The sequence below is a fragment of the Mustelus asterias genome, chromosome 5 (assembly GCF_964213995.1).
Source record: "Mustelus asterias chromosome 5, sMusAst1.hap1.1, whole genome shotgun sequence".
Classification (NCBI taxonomy): Eukaryota; Metazoa; Chordata; class Chondrichthyes; order Carcharhiniformes; family Triakidae; genus Mustelus; species Mustelus asterias.
The window spans coordinates 82,149,748-82,172,206 of record NC_135805.1 but is presented as its reverse complement, the minus strand read 5'-3'; the positions used below and the strand labels follow the sequence as shown (position 1 = coordinate 82,172,206).

Sequence of the window (22,459 nt, the reverse complement as noted above, 5' to 3'; positions counted from 1 at the left end):
CTGGAGGACACCAATAGATGCTTTTCCCTTCTTGCTCGGGGGCCAGGTACCCAACATGGCTACTGGTTCCAAGTCTTGAACTTGAATGGCATGCTACGATCATACCACTGCTATTTTGAAATGGGGAGCCAATTAAAGGCCAGAAAGTGGGCTTGCCTCCCAATCAGGGATGGTGGGCACACTCTTGAGGATGGAGAGCCAATGAAAGGTCTTCCAGCACTCAGAGATTGGCAGACCTCCCAGCTGAGGTGGGAGCTGCTAATGTGAGGATGGAGGGAAGGAGAAGGCCAAGTCTTTTTGATTTTTAAAACTGCTACTGCTGCCTGGGCATGATCTTGGATGGCACCCCCTCCAGGACCTTGCTTGTGGCCACAGCTGTGGTTTGGTGGCTATTATGGGTACAGGGGTGCGAAAGTCCTTCACGTGAGCAGTTGTGCCTGCTCTCCTGAGTCCACCATATGTCCAGGCCATTGTGGGCTGTCCACATGCTGACTGGAAATCCCAATCAGCAGGAACAGGGTCTTATAGGCCCCTTAATTATTTGATCTAAATGGGCTACTCACTGCTTGCCGGCAGGCAGACAAACCAACCTCAACCTGGCCTCTTCCAAAATGGCTTGGGTTTAGGATCATGGTTAGGAGATGGCATGACAACCATTGGCACCAAGTTGTGGGCCCTCCAGTCTCTAACTGACAATTCAGTCCAAGGTAACTACTATAAATGGTAGAGCACTAACTATTGCGAGTCTCATGGGTGCTGGGTTTCATCAAAAGAACTTCAGAATATAAAAACAATGAATAGAATACCACTGCAGTTATACAGAGAGCTGGTCAAAACCTTTTTGGATTATATGGGGTATTTGCCCCCGGTTTCTTAGTCAAACTAATGTTTTGTCCAGTGGCCATTACCAATTTTTAAAGTAATTTTTTTACAGTATATGGGTGGCATTTATTGCCCATGCCTAATTGCCTTTTAGAAGGTGGTGGTGAGCTGCCTTCTTGAACTGCTGCAGTTCATGTGGTGTAGGCACACCCACAGTGCTGTTAGTAGGAGAGTCCAGGATTTTGCCCCAGCGACAGTGGAGGTGTAACGATACGTTTCTAAGTGAGGATGGTGAGTGGCTTGGAGGGCAACTTCCAGATGGTGGCTTTCCCATGCATCTGCTGCCCTTGTCCCATTAGATGGTAACAGTCATGGGTTTGTCTTGGTGAGTTCCTGCAGTGCATCCTGCAGATGGTGTATACATCTGCCACTGTTTGTCAGTGGTGGAGGGAGCGATGAGAGTGGAAGGGGTGCCGGTCAAGCAGGCTGCTTTGTCCTGGATGGTGTTGAGTTTCTTGCACTCATCCAGGCAAGTGGAGATTATTCCATTACACCCCTGACTTGTGTCTTGTTGATAGCTGTCAGGCTCTGGGGAGTCAGAAAGTGAGTTACTTGCTGCAGAATTCCCAGCCTCTGACCTGCTTTTGTAGCCACCATATTTATATGGCTAGTTCAGTTCCTGGTCAATGGTAACCCCAGGATGTTGATAGTAGGGAATTCAGCGATGGTAATGCCATTGAATGTCAAGGGGCCATTGTTAGATCCTCTCTTGCTGGAGTTGGTCATTGCCTGGCACTTGTGTGGTATGAATGTTGCTTGCCACTTGTCAGCCCAAGCCTGGATATTGCCCAGGTCATGCTGCATTTGGACATGCTGCTTCAGTATCTGTGGAGTCTCGAATAGTGCTGAACATTGTGCAATCATCAATGAATAGCCCCGTTTCTGACCTTATGATGGAAGACAAGTTATTGATGAAGCAGGTAAAGATGGTTGGACCTAGGACATTACCCCGAGGAACTCCTGTAGTGATGTCCTGGAGCTGAGATGATTGACCTCCAAACACCACAACCATCTTCCTTTGTGCCAGGTATGACTCCAACCAGCAGAGAGTTTCCCCCTGATTCCCGTTGATTTCAGTTTTGCTGATGCTTCTTAATCTAACATGTTTGGAAGAATAGTTGAACGCACTGACTGCTGAAATCTACACAAGAAATACCCTCTGCCTGCTCAACAGTATTTGCATATTTGCAGCTATCACTAATGTGGACATTTACAGGTTATTGGTGCAGATAGAGCCTTTGGACAGAAGCCCCAATGGCATCATTTAGGATACATAAATTCCTGACTATTGTAATGTCTGATGTTGCCTTGGAGGCATCTGATTCACACATGATTTCAGTGACTCTGCATCAGAGAAGGCATGCCAGAGTGATCAGCCAGTATAAACCAATTAGTAGAATCAACCACAGTTCCATTATTTTGCTTCTAAAGGCTCAGATATAGCCAACATGCAATGACATATTGGAGACTGTCTTCAGGGAGTCTGGGTCAGCGAAGAGACAGATGCAGACCTAGTCTACAACATAGGGACAGCACATCCAACCACAGTAGCAGTCAGCTTTGACTTGCAACTTGAATCCTACTTTTTGTCGACTTGCTGCAATGCAAATCCAGGTGGGTAGAGGGAAGTTTACCATGAGTGGCAGGTTGGTGCTCTAAAAAGGATATAAGGATTCAGAGAAAAAAAAAATCAGTGGGGTTGTTTCTGGTACGAGTGAACCTTTCTTTCGGCTATTTGGGCCTTCGCAAAATCTGCCTTTTGATATCTCATTTGCCTGGGGAAGATTTTTTGAATGGCAGGTTTCCTCCCCTGTCACTTTAAGGGTCAGCAGACACATCCCCACCAATCTCAGAAGCTTTGCCGCCATTTAACGCTCCGAGAAATGTTTTTTGGCTGGAGATGGGACTTCTGCCACAAATTCCAGAGGAAGCCCCACTTCAGGAAGCTCCTGACAGCTGTCATCCCAGCAGCATCAGCAACAGCAGTGGCCTGAACGAGAGTTACAACAGGCGCCAGATTTTAAATTTCAGTGTCCAGGACTAGGTAAGTATGGATGTCAGGGGTGAGGGAGGAGGAGGGGGAGGGGGGTGGTCTCACGGCGAGTGGAGGTGATGTGAAGCCCAGGGAGGGTCAGGGTATTGATATTGAGGCCAAGTGGAGAGGGAGCACAGGCTGGGTAGACCTTGGTATGGAATGCGGCCTGAGGTAGCGCCCCCCCCCCCCCCCCCCCCCCCCGCCCAATGACTTTGCCACCTGAGCCTGAAAAAGATAACTTGCCATCCTTCCCCCTCCATCCCAGAACTCTTGAGTTTTACACAATAACATTGATGGAAATATAAATAAGGAAAAACCAGGAAACCCATGTGTAACTTGTGCTACAGACAGGCGCAATATTATTTAAAAGGAGCAACAGCAGCTAAACTGATTTTGAGGAATTTCTCAGCCAGTGTCCTCAACCTCTGCACCTCCCAATTCTCACCAAGTGCAAGCTTTCAAACTAACTGACCTCATTGATAGTTGATAGGAAATCATGGTCTGGATATTTATTTCATCTTTAAATACCTAAATTCATGTAATTAGATTACTTCTTATCGCACAAACATCAATCTAGATGATTTGTTTGTATGATTTCCACACACACAGCCAAAAATGTCAGAGAGGAACTCGTGAACTGATAGATGTTCTGTTAGTGCAGCCACTTAAATGCCACAGGTACTGAGTATCGTAACAGTTCTCTTCTGTGATTTTTCCAAAGTTGGAACATATTTATGTGAGTTTCCTGACTTGACTGACTTCAGAAAGGTGTTGTGTAATACCCAAGTTGTGGAGACGTCTATCACTCAACATCCTTTCTGCTTCAGGTCAAAAACAAGGTAGGAACAGATGAGTAAGGGAAGAAGCAAATGAAAAGGAATGGAAGTCTCAGGAACTTTGCAACGGGAACATGGAAAGAGAGAGAAAGACATCATGCACAGCAATGACACAAATACCAAATTTTGTTTTGATGCAATCCTTTGCAAGCTCTGTGCATTTAAAAGAAATGTGTGTGTGTGTGATTATTTAGATAATTGACAGTCAAATCAGAGCTGGCAGCCAGTCACTTCTTGCAACATAAGGAGACGGCAACAATGCCACCAAGTCTGTCTCAGACCTGTCAGGATCTGACCTGCCCAAATATAAATTAAAAGTTGTTTCTTTCTTAACAAGATGCAACAGGAAACACAATGATCCAACAAAACAGAGGTTCAACAAATATTGTAATATCCTGTTGCAATACTCGGACCATAGTAAATTCAATTCAATTCAAACCAAACCGAGGTTCAACTTCTCCCTTCCTACACATACTTATAATGATCATATACTGGGTAAGCTTATTTTGGGGGAGTCGGTTTAGCTCAGTTGGCTGGTGAGTGATGCCAACAGTTATCTTTCCCTCTCTCAAAAAGGGGGAGAGCAGCTTTTGGTACTGTGGCGACTTTAAATTTAGTATTTTGCAAGAGCAGAGTATTTTGTTATACTACCTTTCCGCTGCCCTCTCCATTGGGGAGGTTTTGATTTGATTTGATTTATTATTATCACATGTATTGGGACACAGTGAAAAAAAGCTAGGGTGTAAATAAAGTTAGTGCAATAATGGCTCCCTGCTTTGAGTCCATGGCCAGGATTTTACCGGCTCGCCTCGCCCATTGATGGGCGATTTCTCAGCTCTCGTGATTTTACGAGAGCCGGATTTCCGGCGCAGTCAGCCTCTCACCAGAAATGGGTGAAAGGCTGAATAATTCAAATTTATTTAAATGAAGATTTGCATCTGGTAAGTGAACCTGGTGCTGAATCGTCCTTTATGGCCTTGCTGGGAGAGGTTCCCTCCAGTGAGGAAAACAGCTCTCCCCCTGAATGGGGGACAGTCATGTTGGCCTCGCCAGCAGAACGGGAGGCCATTGAGGCCCACCAGGGAGGCCGAGGGCAAAGGGGTCGGTGTCCGTTGGGAAGTGCCAGCTTGGCAGTGCCACCCTGGCACTGTGGCACTGCCAGCCTGGCACCTGGGCAATGCCCACAGGGCAATGCCAGGGGTGGGGCCCATGAGGAGTGGGGCTTGTGGGGAGTGGGGCCTAAGGGATGGGGCCTGAAGAGGACAGGGCCAGAAGCAGCAGGGCCTGAAGGGGCAGGACCTGAAAGTGGTGGCCCTATTGGGGAGGTAGGGGGGCCCACTGTGCACTCTGCACATCTGATCAGTTCGGAGAGGGGAGCCCACTGCTGCTTCTCTATAGATATTGGATCGGGGGAGAGGTTTGGGGGTGGGGGAGTTAGATGTCCGTGCGTTGTGGGGCTCGCAATCGGCTGTGGGACCCCATGATTGCGGGGGGGGGGCGGTGCCTGCAGCAGCAGGGGCCTGACAGCTCTCTTTCTGTCTGTCAGACCCCTGCTGTTACAATTGCGCATGTGCAGCATCAGAGGTCAGCAAATGCACAGTAGCTCCCTCGCAGGCTGGCTGGTGAATTAAGCCCAGCCCACTGCCTGCAGCAGCTAGAAACAGTCTACACAATCTTTTCAATAACTAAGTACGTACAATTGGGTATGAAAACTCACCCAAAAAACGGATCAGGAACTCTCCCATTTAATGCTAGTTGGGCACTTAGAATCATTCTCGTAAAGTTCCACCCTATGTGTTAATCTTTTCTCATTGCAATACAGCATGTAGATGAGAAATTGGAGGGGCCCAAGGATGGGTCTCTATGGAACACCAGAGGTAACAGTGTAGGGGAAAGAAGAGATGCTTCAGTTAGAAGATTAGATAAATAAAAATGGAGAGATTCCCACCCAGCTGGACTACAGTGAAGAAATGTTACAGGAGGATGGTGTGGTCAGCCATGTCAAAGGCTGCAGACAAGTCAAGAAAGATAGGGAATGATAGTTTACTTTTGTCACAGTCACATAAAATGTTAGGCACGATCCTACTAGCCCTTCACCCAGTTCACTGCAGCAGGATGGGAAAATCCCGCCAGCGTAAACGGCATTCGGCCATCATTTGTGACTCTTGATAAGAACTGTTTCAGTACTGTGGTAAGGACAGAAACCTGATTGGAGGAATTCAGATGAGCAGTTCTGGGAAAGGCGGACATGGATTTGGAAAGCAGAAACACATTAAAGGACTTTGGATAGGAAAGTGTTAAATGTTACTTCGGAGAACAGAACCTGAGTGTTCAGAGAGCAGGAAGCGGGTGTGCTTTATGTGAACTGATGCAAGACGTTATTTACATACAAGGGGATAACACTACCCTGCTTACTTTTTTCAGGTGATCCACACAGGAGCTATTTACATATTGTGAAATTGTGCACGGTCATTATAAAAATACTGCTTCTTTGGACTGAACAGTCTCACGCCCACACACTATCTCACAGAATTTTGTTTAGCAGTTTGCAGAGGGGTCATGGATTGCAAGTCTAAACGCAACATTTTATACTAAGTTATCTGGTTTTTTGCAGATATGGGGGCAGATATTCTTTTGGGTCTGTTCAACTGTGCAATTTCAGTGGTAGCGTAACTTTCACCTGTCACAAGTCTCTGTCCTGATGGCGACCAGTAACTGAGGACAGGGTCACATACATGATTTTGATGGGTTCACAGCGATGTCTCTACAGCTGCTGGGTTGTCCACCTTTGGTAGTGGAGAGGAACTGTGGTGTCTCCTGCAGCATAGCATGGCTGGTATTCCAGGTGGGAGACCCCAGTAAAATATGTGATAAAAATGTTAAAGCTCTGGCTTGCTTAGTTTGTTTGATCCGTTTTGAATTGATTTCACAGGCTAAGCTACTCTTTGAAGTTTACTTTTCGTTCACCTCTTTGCTTTGCCCATGCATTGCCACTCCGAGCACCAACTGTTGCTCTGGTGCAAATGGTGGGAACTGTATTATATACTTTGTTTTACGTCATTTGCATGCTGTTGCAAAATGCCTGCGCTGTATGTATTGGACACAGCTTCCATGGAAGATTAAGGCAGTTGCATCGGTGATGATTAAGAAATCAGGAAAATGTACCCTCCCTTACTTGCTACAGTTAGTGTCGAGAATCAGTGTGATTGCGGAGGAGAATCTGCTCTTTATGATTCTGAGGATAACAGAGCTGCAGAGGTGTTTCTTTTTCACCATTTTGCTCTGTGTTTATCTTTTATATTTTGATAGCTATGCACCAAATATCAAGCCTCTGTGTTCAGGCTTATCTTTGAATGAAACCATGATTGAATAACTAACACCCACTCATGATTTTAGACTCTTTAGGAAGTGACTACTGAGTTAGAATTTAAAGTGATGTTTCTTAACAGTACAATGTAGTTGTATTATACATATGTCTCCCATTTAACAGTTGGATTCCATTGGCATTCTTTTCAGTATCTCTGTTGTAGCTAAGAGTTGTTCTTTATAACAGATGCTTTGAGAAAATTATGCACTGGAATTTGTTTCAGTTGAAAGTACTCTGTGGGGTCACTGCAGGCTTTCCAGTCGCTTTATGCGAAAAGGATTTAAATGATGTAAGCTTCAAAAAGAGCAAGAAAAGATTTTGGCACATAAGGGGCAGAATTCACTGCATCCCGGTGATCAGTGTGGAGGCCAAGGGGGCATTTAATCAGGAGGGACGTGGTGGGGTGGACATGGTCTTTTCTTGCTCTTTTTGAAGCTTACATCATTTAAATCCTTTTCGCATAAAGCGACTGAAAAGCCTGCAGTGACCCCACAGAGCAGTTGGGTTCATGTCACACTTTCGGTAACCCCCACAGCTTGCCTCCTGGACTTGCAGAATCTCACTGGCTGTCCTGTCTGGAGACAATACACATTTCTTTAACCTGTGCCTAACGCTCCCTCCACTCACATTGTCTGTACCTTTGAGACTTGGTTGGCTGTAAGGATTCGCATTCTAATCAGTATTTTGTAACTTGATTTTGTGTCTCTGTATGCCTTGTCTGCGAGCAGATATCCTCTCCATCTGACGAAGGAGCAGCACTCCGAAAGCTAATGGCATTTGCTACCAAACAAACCTGTTGGACTTTAACCTGGCGTTGTTAAAACTCTTACTAGGATGCATTACTGGCAGCAGCCACCTCTCTGATTGGCCAGCAGCTCTCTGGGTTGTTGGGGAGTTTGGGGGGGGGGGGGGGGGGGGAGGGGGGGAGGAGGGAGGGGGGAGGGGGGGAGGTGGGGGGGGGGGGGAGGGAGGGAGGGGGGGAGGGTGGGGAAGTGGCGATTCTCCTCCTGAAGTCCTAAATCCTGGGAAAGGCTCGATGCTGGCCATTTAAGTATCTAATGGGCACTTAATTCTGGCAGGCATTCCCCAACGATGACAGCATGGGCCACCCACTGGTCCTCCAGCTTGCAGGCAAATCTCCCGCCACCAGCATTAAACTGCACTCAGGCTGTCTAATGGCACACGGAACAAAGAAGCTACATATAGTTCATCTTTAAATCTGTTTGTTGATAGCCAATAAAAATCATCTGATTCGGGGGCAATAAAAGGACAGCTGACCCTGTGTGCCACCTTCCTAAGTATAAAGAAGAGTTCACATTTTAGCCGATATTTCAATCAGGTTGGTAATTCTGGTGGAATGTATTCCTGGAAGTTTCATCTCATCATCCCCCACCTCCAACCACCCGGTCCTGTTACAAACGCGTTTACTTAATCGTTCTGCAATGTTTTAATAACTAATGGACAAAAAATAATTCTGCACGGTTCTTGGTGTTCCTATGACTTTTCTTCTGGGTTGCTTGCAGCCAGGTCCTAGAGATTAATCTCTAATTTCTGGAAATTCTAGGGCATTTCAGGACAGTTCCCGACACTGTATTTCATTGGTCTTAAATACTGAGCCTATCAGCAACCAAATAGTGCAAAGGATTCAGCAGAAATTCATGTGAAAGAGTGATTGCATCATTTGTTGCTGGTTAACTGAGTAGGTGAGGACGATGTTGCACAATTGAAACACCGATTATTCTGCATTCTTGCCAGGATGTTTTGGAACCTTTATCATGTGCTGAGTTCTTATCACTTACCATGTTATCCTTTGTTATAAACATAGCTGTGATTCATCTGCACAAGTGAACTAAAGGAAATGGGGAAACTGTGGCAGGTTACAGTGTGAGAATTCAGCTGCTTATTTTGTAACTCTTACTCTTGAATACAAGCAAATCTCTTCTTCATTGAGCTGGTTTACTGAAATGTATGGAATGTATTGTGATAAAACTTTGAAATCAACTTGGCCATTTGTATATATATGAAACTTAATTTCTGAACGCTACAGATGATGTTTTATGTTGATTTACAAGCTATAGAAACTAATGTACAAATTTTGTTAGTTTATGCCCCCAGGAAGCTCTTTGGGGTGTTTCATAACCTAAAGGCATATTACAAATGCAAGTAGTTGTTGTGTTTAGTGGTTATAATTTGCGATTACAGTGCCTGATATATCCAATATGCCACTGAAAACAATTGGGGCTTTTTTGCAAAAGAATATAGTAGTTAATATTTTCAAGGAATAGTTTTATCGGCATTAATTACAAAGTAAGATACCTTGGAAAGAAATATGCCTGAGCTGTGGCATACTGATAACAAAGGATGATTGATATTTATTCAACTTCTTCCCTTAAACATGTTGTAGTTTTTAAAACAAACCAGATTCAATTTTATAAGCTTTGCAAGAGAAGAGAGTGCTTTAAAAGGCTGATAGTTAGTAACTTTGAATGTAAACTAAGGCCTACAAAAGTGATAGAGACTTTTTTTTCTGGCAAGGTAACAGAAGAGAAACAAAAATTGACTGATTCCTCTGTTTACAGACCCCAGGCAGGCCCAGTCATCACCACCGTGGTCATATGATCAGTCCTATCCACCCTATCTGAGTCAGATGACTTCACCTTCCATACATTCCACAACCCCTCTCTCCTCCGCCCGTGCCACAGGGCTTCCTGCAATCACTGCTGACGTGCCAAGACGACTTTCAGGTAGACACAAACTCAGGAGTAAACCTCCTGCTTATTTAAAGTTTTGAAGATGGCTTGGGGGGAAGGTTGCGGGTGGGGGGCATATGGAGGGGTTGGGTTGGTGGGACTTGAATTAAGCTGGCATACATACAGGAGAAAATCATTACTACTTGAAGAGTATAGTATAGCAGGAGTATAGTATAGCAGGAGTATAGTATGGTATAGCAGGAGCAGAGTTAAGAGAGAAATCAGGAGGGCAAAAAGGGGACACGAGATTGTTTTGGCAGATAAGGCAAAGGAGAATCCAAAGAGCTTCTACAAATACATAAAGGGCAAAAGAGTAACAAGGGAGAGAGTAGGGCCTCATAAGGATCAACAAGGTCATGTATGTGCGGATCCACAAGAGATAGGTGAGATCCTAAATGAATATTTCTCATCAGTATTTACTGTTGAGAAAAGCATGGATGTTAGGGAACTTGGCAAAGTAAATAGTGATGTCTTGAGGAGTGTACATATTACAGAGAAGGAGGTGCTGGAAGTCTTTAAGCGCATCAAGGTAGATAAATCCCTGGGACCTGATGAAGTGTATCCCAGGACATTGTGGGAGGCTAGGGAGGAAATTACGGGTCCCCTAGCCAAGATATTTGCATCATCGATAGTCACGGGTGAGGTACCTGAAGATTGGAGAGCGACAAATGTTGTGCCTTTGTTTAAAAAGGGCTGCAGGGAAAAGTCTGGGAGCTACAGGCCAGTGAACCTCACATCTGTGGTGGGTAAATTGTTGGAAGGTATTTTGAGAGACAGTATCTACAGGCATTTAGAGACGCAAGGACTGATTAGGGACAGTCAGCATGGCTTTGTGAGTGGAAAATCATGTCTCACAAATTTGATTGAATTTTTTGAAGGGGTAACCAAGAAGGTGGATGAGGGCAGTGTAGTTGATGTTGTCTACATGGACTTTAGCAAGGCCTTTGACAAGGTACCACATGGTAGATTGTTGCATAAGGTTAAATCTCACGGGATCCAGGGTGAGGTATCTAAATGGGTACAAAATTGGCTTCTTGACAGAAGCCAGAGGGTGGTTGTAGAGGGTTGTTTTTCAAACTGGAAGCCTGTGACCAGCGGTGTGCCTCAGGGATCAGTGCTGGGTCCCCTGTCATTTGTCATTTATATTAATGATTTGGATGAGAATATAGGAGGCATGGTTAGTAAGTTTGCAGATGACACGAAGATTGGTGGCATAGTGGACAGTGAGGAAAGTTATCTCCAATTGTAACGGGACCTTGATCAATTGGGCCAGTGGGCTGACAAATGGCAGATGGAGTTTAATTTCGACAAATGCGAGGTGATGCATTTTGGTAGATTGAACCAGGGCAGGACTTACTCAGTTAATGGTAGGGCATTGGGGAGAATTACAGAACAAAGAGATCTGGGGGTACATGTTCATAGCTCCTTGAAAGTGGAGTCACAGGTGGACAGAGTGGTGAAGAAGGCATTCGGCATGCTTGGTTTCATTGGTCAGAACATTGAATACAGGAGTTGGGACGTCTTGTTGAAGTTGTGCAAGACATTGGTAAGGCCACACTTGGAATACTGTTTACAGTTCTGGTCACTATTATAGAAAGGATATTATTAAACTAGAAAGAGTGCAGAAAAGATTTACTAGGATGCTACCGGGACTTGATGGATTGAGTTATAAGGAGAGGCTGGATAGACTGGGACATTTTTCTCTGGAGCATAGGAGGCTGAGGGGTGATCTTATAGAGGTCTATAAAATAATGAGGGGCACAGATCAGCTAGATAGTCAATATCTTTTCCCAAAGGTAGAGGAGTCCAAAACTAGAGGGCATAGGTTTAAGGTGAGAGGGGAGAGATACAAAAGTGTCCAGAGGGGCAATTTTTTCACACAGAGGGTGGTGAGTGTCTGAAACAAGCTGCCAGAGGTAGTAGTAGAGGCGGGTCCAATTTTGTCTTTTAAAAAGCATTTATGTAGTTACATGTACGATAGGTATAGAGGGATATGGGCCAAATGCGGGCAATTGGGCAAAGGGTGGCATGGACAAGTTGGGCCGAAGGGTCTGTTTCCATGCTGTAAACCTCTATGACTCTACTTTCTCTTGAAATACTGTGATTATTTTAAACCCAGAGAGCTTTTTTATGTTTTCCTTCTTTACTGTTGAATAGTGTTTGCTCCTAGGTATTGTACATTTTTCACAGAGATTATATCCCTTTACTAACCTATCTCAGTGGCATTAATTAAATTGTATTTTGAAATTCCCTTAGATTTATATACAACTAGATTCTGTGCAGTGTGGTGAAAATCCTCAGTGTGTTTTACTTGTTTCCTATTGGATTTGGGTCAATATTTCCAATTTGACGCTTGCAAGCATAATCTCTGAATACTAAAAAGATATTTCCATAAAGCCATTTTGAAACCTCTTTTATAAAGAGCTACTTTGTAATGTGAATATAGCCTTTTCAGAAAGGCTATACTGGGCATGAATTTCTGTCGGTATTCTCCCACTAATCCATTCAAGCATGTTGAAGACCTGTGAAAACAACTAAAAAATGGCATAAATGATGCTTAGGACACTTTCTGGTGTTTCCATGCAATGAATACATTCGGCACCAATGAGATTAGTATTAAAAGTAACTTGTCTCAAAATCATAGAAAAAAAACCATCAATGCTATTTTGCATATTCTGCTTGTATAATGTTTCCCTTTTAGGCTACATGATAAAGACATTCATGTTGCTTCAAGTGTGTTTACTGCTCATCCAAGCTTTTCAAATTTCCAGTCACAATTATTCGACTGTTTTCCCAGCTCCCCATCTTCTATTCTTTATAAATGTGAGCTGACCCAAAACTGTGCTGCTGCTATCCTAACCTACAGCAAGTCCAGTTCACCCATTGTCCCACCACTCGCTGATCTGCTTCAGGCTCCCATTGTCCACCAACACCTCAATTTTAACATTTTCATCTTTATGTTGGAATTGTTTTATGGTCTTGTCTTCCCCTCTGCCTTCCCCCAACTCTGGCCTTTTGTCCATTACCCACTAAATTCTTCCCACCATAGTTAATTATGTTTTCAATCATTCATGCCATAAGCTCTGTAATTCTCTCCCTAAACTTTCCCATCGCTCTCTCGCTCTCTCTCCACCTTTAAGCCCCTTTTCAGACAAGTTTATTGACATCTATCCTAATATTCGATTCTTAACCAAGTGCTGATTTTTGCCTGGTTATACTCCTGTGAGGCACCTTGCCACATGTTCCGAGTCAGAAAGCCGATATAAATGCAAATTGTTATTGATAGTCATCAAGATGTAAATTTTATAAATTAAGTAATTTACTCGTAGTCCGCTTTGGTCGTGTCCTGGCGTACAAAGTTGACCACTCAAAGTTACTGAGGTGGTTATGATCCCCTGCCAACCTCACTGGCTCTGCCATCATTGACTGATAATCCTGTAAAATTAAATGTAGAGTGAATTGAGTTAACCGATGTATTATTAGTCATTGCAATATATGCATGATATGGAACATGACAGTAACTGAATGTATTTGCTTACAGTTTTATTTTCTTATGAATATGTGCATTTAATGACAGATATAATCAGATTCCATCCTTTGGGCTGGACAACTGCTCTGTTCGATTCAGAAAGAATGTTCCCGATGGTGGGGGAGTCCATAACTAGTGGTCATAGTTTGAAGATAAGGGATAAACCTTTTAGAACTGATGTGAGGAGAAATTTCTTCACCCAGACAGTGGTGAATCTGAGGAATTTACTACAACAGAAAGTAGTTGAGGGCAAAACATTGTGTGATTTCAAGAAGAAATTAGATATAGCTCTTGGGGCTCAAGGGATAAGGGGGGAAGGCGGGATCAGGACATTGAATTTGATGATCAAGATGAATGGGGGAGCAGGTTCAAAGGGCTACATAGACTACTCCTGCTTCTTGTTTGTATGATATTCCTCGAAAGATTTCTGTGTTTTGCAGAATTCCTTTTAGGAATATGGATGCAGGCAAAATGTTTCTGAGGTTACCAGATCTACATGATTTCTATTGCACAGAATTATTAAAATTGCATATCTGTGTTGAGTATTAAATGTGAAAAGATAATAAATGACATATATTTCTACGAGAATTGCAGAAAAAGATATGTGTGCACCAGGTGTGAGAATATAAGAAATGCCAGGGATATAAAAAGGCTGTTTGATCCATCAAAGTTGTTCCCTCTAGTATAGTAATTCTTTGGTCACGGCACAAATCACATATTTTTTAAAATTCTGAGTTAAAAAGGGAGAAGTCAAGTAAGGTTCGTCTTCCTGATCCTTATTCAGTAGCCCCTGCAGGAAGTGCCTAAACGAACAGCGAATGAAGATAATGTTGGAATTAGGTGTAATGTTCAGACAATTGAACAGCCAGACTCACTTGCAGTTACGGTTCACACATGAATAATAATGGTTCCTAAGGCAAAGCCCTGGAAGAGGAATATCAACTCTTGGAACAGAAGCTTAGCAAAGGAATCAATGTCTTAAGAAAATGGAAGAAAATTGATGGGTCAGGATTAAAATAGATAGAAAACAAATAGTTCATTGTGAATCAAATGAAACTGGTCAGCATCATTTTAAATTATATTTTAAATGTTTATTTAATAGTTTATCATTAGTGATATCATTAAGCACCTCATGACATTTGAGTACCTTTATTCCCGTGACATTGAAGTTTCTTTCGCTGCCATAGGGCTGGATTTTCAATCCAGGGAACCTAATGCATGGATCATTCCTGAATACCAACCACCCCTATGTCACAACATTATTTTTTAATGCAAAGCTCCTATCTGGGCTTGAGGCCAGCTCAGTGCCCAATTAGAAGTGTCATGTGCTGCCTGGAGGCAGGAATTGACACTGGAGAGCAAATCTCAAAGGCAGGCAGCAGCCATGACTGGGCTTTCTGTTGCTTTGCAGAATGGAACAAGCAGGAGAGCAGCCAGCCATTGCAGTGTCCAAGCAACCAGTTAGTCAGAAGGTTCTTCGTCTCCCCTGCTCAAGCGATGGTAACTTTGTGCCACAGCTTGAGCGCCTCGGTTAGAATTTCATTTTCTTTCCAAAGTTTTAAATCAGCAGCAACAATGCATGCTGCTGTGCTTGACAGATGTGCGCCAATGTGCTCCACATCATTCACTCCTCCCCTTCTCAGATTTGAAAATTTCCTGTATCCCTCTCCAGCCCATGAATAAGTTCTTGAAGGTGTTTAATTATTTAAGTGGAGGTGAATGTGTTGCCAGCTTCCCCCTGCTCTCAGTTTGTAAATTGCAGCACATTCTGGAAGCGTTAGGATGCTGACAAACCATTTGGGAGCACCATGGTGGAAGTGTGCCTGGACTGCACTTCGTCCACACAGGCGAATGGAAATCAAGCCCATAGGGCAGAATTGTCTCATTATTTTGCAGAGTGGGAGGGGAAAATGGGATCAAAGCCACCAGCCTCAAGGATGGCTTCCTCCATCGTATTTTTAAGCGCTCAATGAAAAAAAAACTACTCTAAGCCCAACCCACCAGCAACCTAGGCTTTTAAAAGATCAGGATGCCCCATTTGGAAAAAAAAATGGAAACCCCCCAGCACAGAACTCCCACCTCCACAGAGCTCCCGCCACAGACACAGAACACCCTTCCACCTCACAGACCACCCACCACACAACACTTCCCCCTACCCCAAGGAACAACCCCCCAGCACAGCCCCCTGCCCCTTCCTGCCTAAGGCCCGAACAAGGTGACCTGAATATGAGATCTTCCTGCCAACCTCAAAATTGGTGGCCACTTAAGGATCTCAATTGGATGAGGGTGGGCGGACCAACCTAGGGAGCAGATGGGAGAGTTACGGAAAGGCCATCCAGGGAACTTTGCAGGCCACGCTAGCCTGAAAACCTGCTAGCAAGGATAAAATTAAATCCCTGATGTTTTAAATGTTGCAGGAATTCAGTTATTTCAGCAATAATGTTAAAATAATGGTGCTAAAACAATAACAAGTAAGGAGGGCATTCAGTAGAGTGTATAGCTCTGCCATACTGTGCTATTTCAATGTTATTGTTATTACACAACTATTCTTTGAGGCTTTTTCTTGCCTGGTCGGTGCTTTGTAACTGCAAAGCTGTAACGAATGTTTTTATCAAGAACTTCCATCTCCTTGAGGAGGCTTCAAGCTAATCCACATCAAACAACCTGGTCTGAAAACTCTGTTCACCTTTTCACAAACAATGCCAAACACTGCACAGCAGCTGAGACAATCCACAACATTTTAAAGCAATCAGCAGCATCCTGAATAAAACAACCCACAACATGCTAAAAGAAAAAGTTAATTTGCCCTAGCTCCCAAAGTTAATGGAATCCATTTGGTGCAATCCACATAGAGACTGATAACAAAAGTTTGAGTAAACATTTATTTATTTATTAGTCACAAGTAGGCTTACATTAGTACTGCAATGAAGTTACTGTGAGAATCCCCTAGTCGCCACATTCCGGCGCCTGTTTGGGTACACTGAGGGAGAGTTTAGCATGGCCAGTGCACCTAACCAGCACGTCTTTCAGACTGTGGGAGGAAACCGAAGCACACGGAGGAAACCCATGCAGACACGGGGAGAACATGCAGATTCTGCATGGACAGTGACCCAAACTGGGAATTGAACCCGGGTCCCTGGCACTGTGAGACAGCAGTGCTAACCATTCTGCCACCATGCTGCCCCTGCCTCAGGGTATTTCAATTTCCAGTGACTGACTGACCACCAATGGATACACTATTTTTAGGGCCACTTCCTTAAATACTCTGGGGATTTATCAGCCTTCAATCCCATCAGTTTCCCCAACTCCATTGCTCTACTAATACTGATTTCCTTCAGCTCCTCCTTCTCACTAAATCCTGTGTTCCCCAACATTTCTGGTATGTTATTTGTATCCTCCCTTGTGAAAACCAAACTAAAATATGTATTTAGTTGGTCAGCCATTTCTTTGTTGCCCATTTATAAATTCCTCTGTTTCTGACTTAAGGACCTACATTTGGCTTCACCAATCTTTCTTTCTTCATATACCTACAAAAGCTTTTACAGTCAGTTTTTGTGTTCCCTACAAGTTTCCTCTTGTATTCAATTTTTCCCTTCTTAATCCTTGTTTCTCCTTTGCTGAATTCTAAACTGCTCCCAATCCTCAGGGCAGTAGTGAGAGACGATATAGGCTCTAAGGAGCAAAATGTAGAATCAATGTGGGTGGAGATAAGGAATAGTAAGGGAAAAAAGTCACTGGTGGGCATAGTCTAGGCCCCCAAATAATAACTTCAAGGTGGGGCAGGCTATAAACAAACAAATAACAGATGCATGTAAAAATGGAACAGCAATAATCATGGGGAATTTTAACCTCCATATTGATTGGTCAACTCAAGTCAGACACGGTGGACTTGAGGAAGAGTTCTTAGAATGCTGTCGCGATAGTTTCCTCGAACAGTATGTTACAGAACCTACGAGGTAGCAAGCTATCTTGGATCTGGTCCTGTGTAATGAGACAGGTAAAATGAATGATCTCCTTGTGAGGGATCCTCTTGGAATGAGTGATCACAATATGGTTGATTTTCTAATACAGATGGAGGGTGAGAAAGTAGGGTCCCAAACCAGTGTCCTCTGCTTGAACAAGGGGGATTACAATAGGATGAGGGCAGAGTTGGCTAATGTAGACTGGGAAAACAGACTAATTGGTGGGACAGTTGAGGAACAGTGGAGGATTTTTAAGGAGATTTTTCTCAGTACTCAGCAAAAATATATTCCAGTGAAAAAGAAGGAATGTAAGAAAAGGGATAACCAGCCATGGATAACTAAGGAAATAAAGGAGAGTATCAAATTAAAAACCAATGCATACAGAGTGGCCAAAATTAGTGGGGAACTAGAAGACTGGGAAGGCTTTAAAAAACAACAAAGAACTACTAAGAAAGCAATAAAGAAAGGAAAGATAGTTTATGAAAGTAAACTAGTACAAAATATAAAAACTAATAGTAAAAGTTTTTACAAATATATAAAATGGAAAAGAGTGGCTAAAGTAAATGTTGGTCCCTTAGAAGATGAGAAGGGGGATTTAATAATAGGAAACGAGGAAATGGCCGAGGCCTTAAACAAGTTTTTTGTGTCGGCCTTCACAGTGGAGGACACAGATAGCATACCAATAATTGACGGTCATGGGACTGTAGGGGGTGAGGACCTTAAAACGATCACTATTACTAAAGAGGTAGTACTGGGTAGGCTAATGGGACTAAAGGTAGACAAGTCCCTGGTCCGGATGGAATGCAACCCAGGGTACTAAACGAAATGGCAGATGTAATGGCAAATGCATTAGTTGTAATTTATCAAAATTCACTGGACTCTGGGGAGGTGCCAGCTGATTGGAAAACAGTTAATGTAACGCCACTGTTTTAAAAAGGAGGTAGACAAAAGGCAGGTAACTACAGGCCGGTTAGCTTAACATCCGTAGTTGGGAAAATGCTGGAATCTATCATTAAGGAAGAAATAGCAGGACACCTGGAAAAGAATGGTTCAATCAAGCAGACGCAGCATGGATTCATGAAGGGAAAGTCATGTTTGGCTAATTTACTGGAATTTTTTGAGGATATAACGAGTGTGGTTGACAGAGGGGAACCGGTGGATGTGGTGTACTTAGATTTCCAGAAGGCATTCAATAAGGTGCCTCACAAAAGGTGGCTGCATAAGATAAAGGTACACGGAGTTGGGGGTAAAGTGTTAGCGTGGATTGAGGATTGGCTATCTAACAGAAAGCAGAGAGTCGGAATAAATGGGTACTTTTCCGGTTGGCAATCAGTGACTAGTGGCGTGCCGCAGGGATTGGTGCTGGGGCCTCAACTATTTACCATATACATAGACGATCTGGAGGAGGGGACCGAGTGTAGGGTAACAAAGTTTGCAGATGACACAAAGATGAGTGGGAAAGCAAATTGCGTGGAGGACACAGAGAGTCTGCAGAGAGATTTGGATAGGCTAAGTGAGTGGGCAAGGATCTGGCAGGTGGAGTATAACGTTGGTAAGTGTGAGGTTATCCACTTTGGAAGGAATAATAGTAAAATGGACTATTATTTAAACGGTGAAAAATTACAACATGCTACTGTGCAGAGGGACCTGGGGGTCCTTGTGCATGAATCACAAAAACTCAGTTTGCAGGTGCAGCAGGTGATCAAGAAGGCAAATGGAATGTTGGCCTTTATCGCGAGAGGGATGGAGTATAAAAGCAGGGAGGTCATGCTGCAACTGTACAGGGTACTGGTGAGGCCGCACCTAGAATACTGTGTACAATTTTGGTCCCCTTATTTAAGAACGGATATATCAGCTTTGGAGGGGGTACAGAGAAGGTTCACCAGGTTGATTCCGTAGATGAGGGGGTTAGCTTATGAGAAGAGATTGAGTAGACTGGGCCTGTACTCATTGGAGTTTAGAAGGTTGAGGGGAGATCTTATAGAAACATATAAGATAATGAAGGGGCTAAACAGGGTCGAAGCAGCGAGGTTATTTCCACTTACAATGGAAACAAGAACTAGGGGGCATAGCCTCAAAATACGGGGAAGTCAATTTTGAACAGAGTTGAGGAGGAACTTCTTCTCCCAGAGGGTAGTGAATCTTTGGAATTCTCTGCCCAATGAAGCAGTAGAGGCTACCTCGTTAAATGTGTTTAAGTCACAGATAGATAGATTTTTAACCATTAAGGGAATTAAGGGTTATGGGGAGCGGGCGGGTAAGTGGAACTGAATCCACTATCAGATCAGCCATGATCTTATTGAATGGCGGAGCAGGCTTGAGGGGCTAGATGGCCTACTCCTGTTCCTATTTCTTATGTTCTCAGATCTGTTGTTTTTTTCTGGCCAATCTGTATGCCTCTTCCTTGGACCTAATACTCTCTCTAAATTCCCTTGTAGCCCATAGTTTGGCCACTTTTCCCAATTTACTTGTGTGCCAGACAGGAATGAACAATTGTTGCTATTCACCCATGACCTCTTTGAATGTTTGCCATTGCCTATCCATCGTTACCTCTTTAAGTAACATTTCCCAATCCATCGAAGCCAACTTGCGTCTAATGCCATTGTAGTTTCCTTTATTAAGATTCAGGACCATAGTCCCAGAATCAACTCTGCCACTGTCTATATCTTGATGAAGAATTCTATCATATTATGGTCGCTCATCCCCCTGAACACTTTTAATAAACAGGTCACTCACTGTCTTAACAGAAATTGGCTTTGTTTTACTAATTCCTATACCAGTTCCTTAACAACTGCAAATTTGCATCATGGTGAAGTGCATTCCTATTTTTGAAAGCAAACATTATTTGGGTCATTCTTTTCTAAAAATTCTATGAAACAAGGAAAGTCCAATGAATATGATTAGGAGGATTCTTTCATACATTCCTATTCTCCATACTAAACTGTGTGTCCTCAGAAATTTCACACTCTCAAAAAGTGCTTTTATTGAAATAATTTTATTTGAAAGTTTCACCTCAGAAGCTAAGGCCTATTCAACCAACGTGACAATTGTTGTTTAGAGGGCAGCCAGTCTTGTGATATGTCCAATTGTTGGGAGCAACTCAGAGTTCCAAAACCATCTACCTGATCCATAGATTATAATCTTGCCGCCACAATTCCAGATGCAGATTGACCCATCAATCAGTTGTGATGGAGAAGGGATCTTGCCGACACCTAGAAACTGCCCACAGAGAAGAAAGATCAATCAACAGGGAATCTATTTCTGAGTTCCTCTGTCATTGGCAGCTGCAGAATAGAGATGGTAAATCTGAGAAACCAGGTTGTCCACCTGCCATGGCTCAGCTGTCCTGCACAGACCAGGGATAAATAATGGGAAGAAAGAAAGGAAAACATATCCACATTAGCAACAACTAACATATAACCACAAAACATTCACTGTAGGGCAATCCTGGCATTTACATCAAGAATAGATGTCCACCTCTGCCACCTGGGTTGAGGGGTGGGATGGGAGAACGCATCTATCATATACACCCCACAAAAGATGTCAAAAATACCTCCAGAAACTGGCCATCCACCAGGAAAAGGATTATGGAGGATTTCTGGATTGCATCCCGAAGTAAGCTCCACTTCCAACAGTTTTGGTTAGGTAAACCAAAGCTAGATATACCTGCATGCACTGATGCTTCTTTGAGTCCCAACTGAGGCCTGGGGCACAGAACCTACTGCTCCCACAAGGCCATCCCAGAAAATCTACCTTAAAGCGGGAAAGCAACAGCATTTCAGTTCTGGCTGAGGTAGCAACTGTTCTGGTGAACTCCCCCTCAACCTATGGCCGGGGTACCACAGAACAGATCAATAATTTTAGGACCTTTTTCTTTCATGTTATTTGAATTAAATGCAGCTTCCGCTTATAAAATATATATTTTTTTGATAGTCCATTACTGTGCCCATCTTGAATTTTTAAATGACAAATCTGTATTTACTAAATGTATCAGCATTACAAATAGTCATTGTCCCTGTGCTGGGTGGTGGGATGGAATGGGGAAGTGGGGGTTGGCAGAGGGCTCCCATTGGAAAGAATACATGGGGTGGCACGATGGCACAGTGGTTAGCACTGCTGTCTCAGCACCAGGGACCTGGGTTTAATTCCGGCCTTGGATGATTATGTGGAGTTTGCATGTTTTCCCCGTGTCTGTATGGGTTTCCTCCCACAGTCCAAAGATGTGTGGGTTACGTTGATTGGCCATGCTAAATTGCCCCTTAGTGTCAGGGGGATTAGCAGGGTAAATATGTGGGGTTACGGGGATAGGGCCTGGGTGGGATTGTTGTCGGTGTAGGCTCGGTGGGCCAAATGGCTTCCTTCGGCACTGTAGGGATTCTGTGATTCTACGATACTCTCCTCCCCTACACAATCAAATAGTTTATTAACACATGGAGAGCACCCAGTAGAATGAAGTGCTAAAGTGCTGTCAACACCAATGGAACTCTATCCCAGCAGCAGGCAGTATATTCAGGACAGGAAGAGGAAAAAAGGCAAATTGGAAGAGAGAGAAAAAAGAAGTACGTCAAACGTGCCTCTGCCCTTTGTGAATTTTTGTTAATAGGAGCCTTCTGCTCACAAGTCAAAGGACTGTGCCAATAGACTTCAGTCAACTTCTCCAGCCATCCATTTCCCTTTGGCATTATGCAGTTGGGTGATCTCATGATTCATTTGTATGCACAATATATGTAGCACAGCCTATTACTGTCAGACTTGCAGAGACAGCAAAACATGCACAAACTACTTCAGTAAAACAGCATCAATAATGCAGTATGTGTGGCCTCTCAAACATTTGATTTGACTGATTTTTATACAAAACTTTGCAATTCAAGTGTTTGGATTTGTTGATAAAGGGATTGTGCAGGATTGATTTATCGATTGGTTTGTACTTAATTAGAATAGATTAGTCAATGGGATGTTCTCTGCTAAAACAGGACATAGTTTCAAACTAATGAAAATATCCAACAGATTTTTATCATGTTTTTCTTATCAAAATTACTTTCCATTGCTATGAAATAGGAAGTAAACATTCCTTTAACTCGAGAATACTTTTCAATGG

General features: G+C 43.3%; 1 protein-coding gene across 2 annotated transcripts in view; it reads left to right on the top strand.

Annotated features, from left to right (window-relative positions):
- runx2a (RUNX family transcription factor 2a) overlaps positions 1–22,459 on the top strand; it is a 102,981-nt gene that overhangs the window by 62,364 nt on the left and 18,158 nt on the right. For both annotated transcript variants that reach the window (XM_078212916.1, XM_078212915.1), the window contains one exon: positions 9,700–9,864. In XM_078212916.1, coding sequence (XP_078069042.1) covers positions 9,700–9,864 — 165 coding nt within the window. The remainder of the gene's footprint in view (positions 1–9,699; positions 9,865–22,459) is intronic.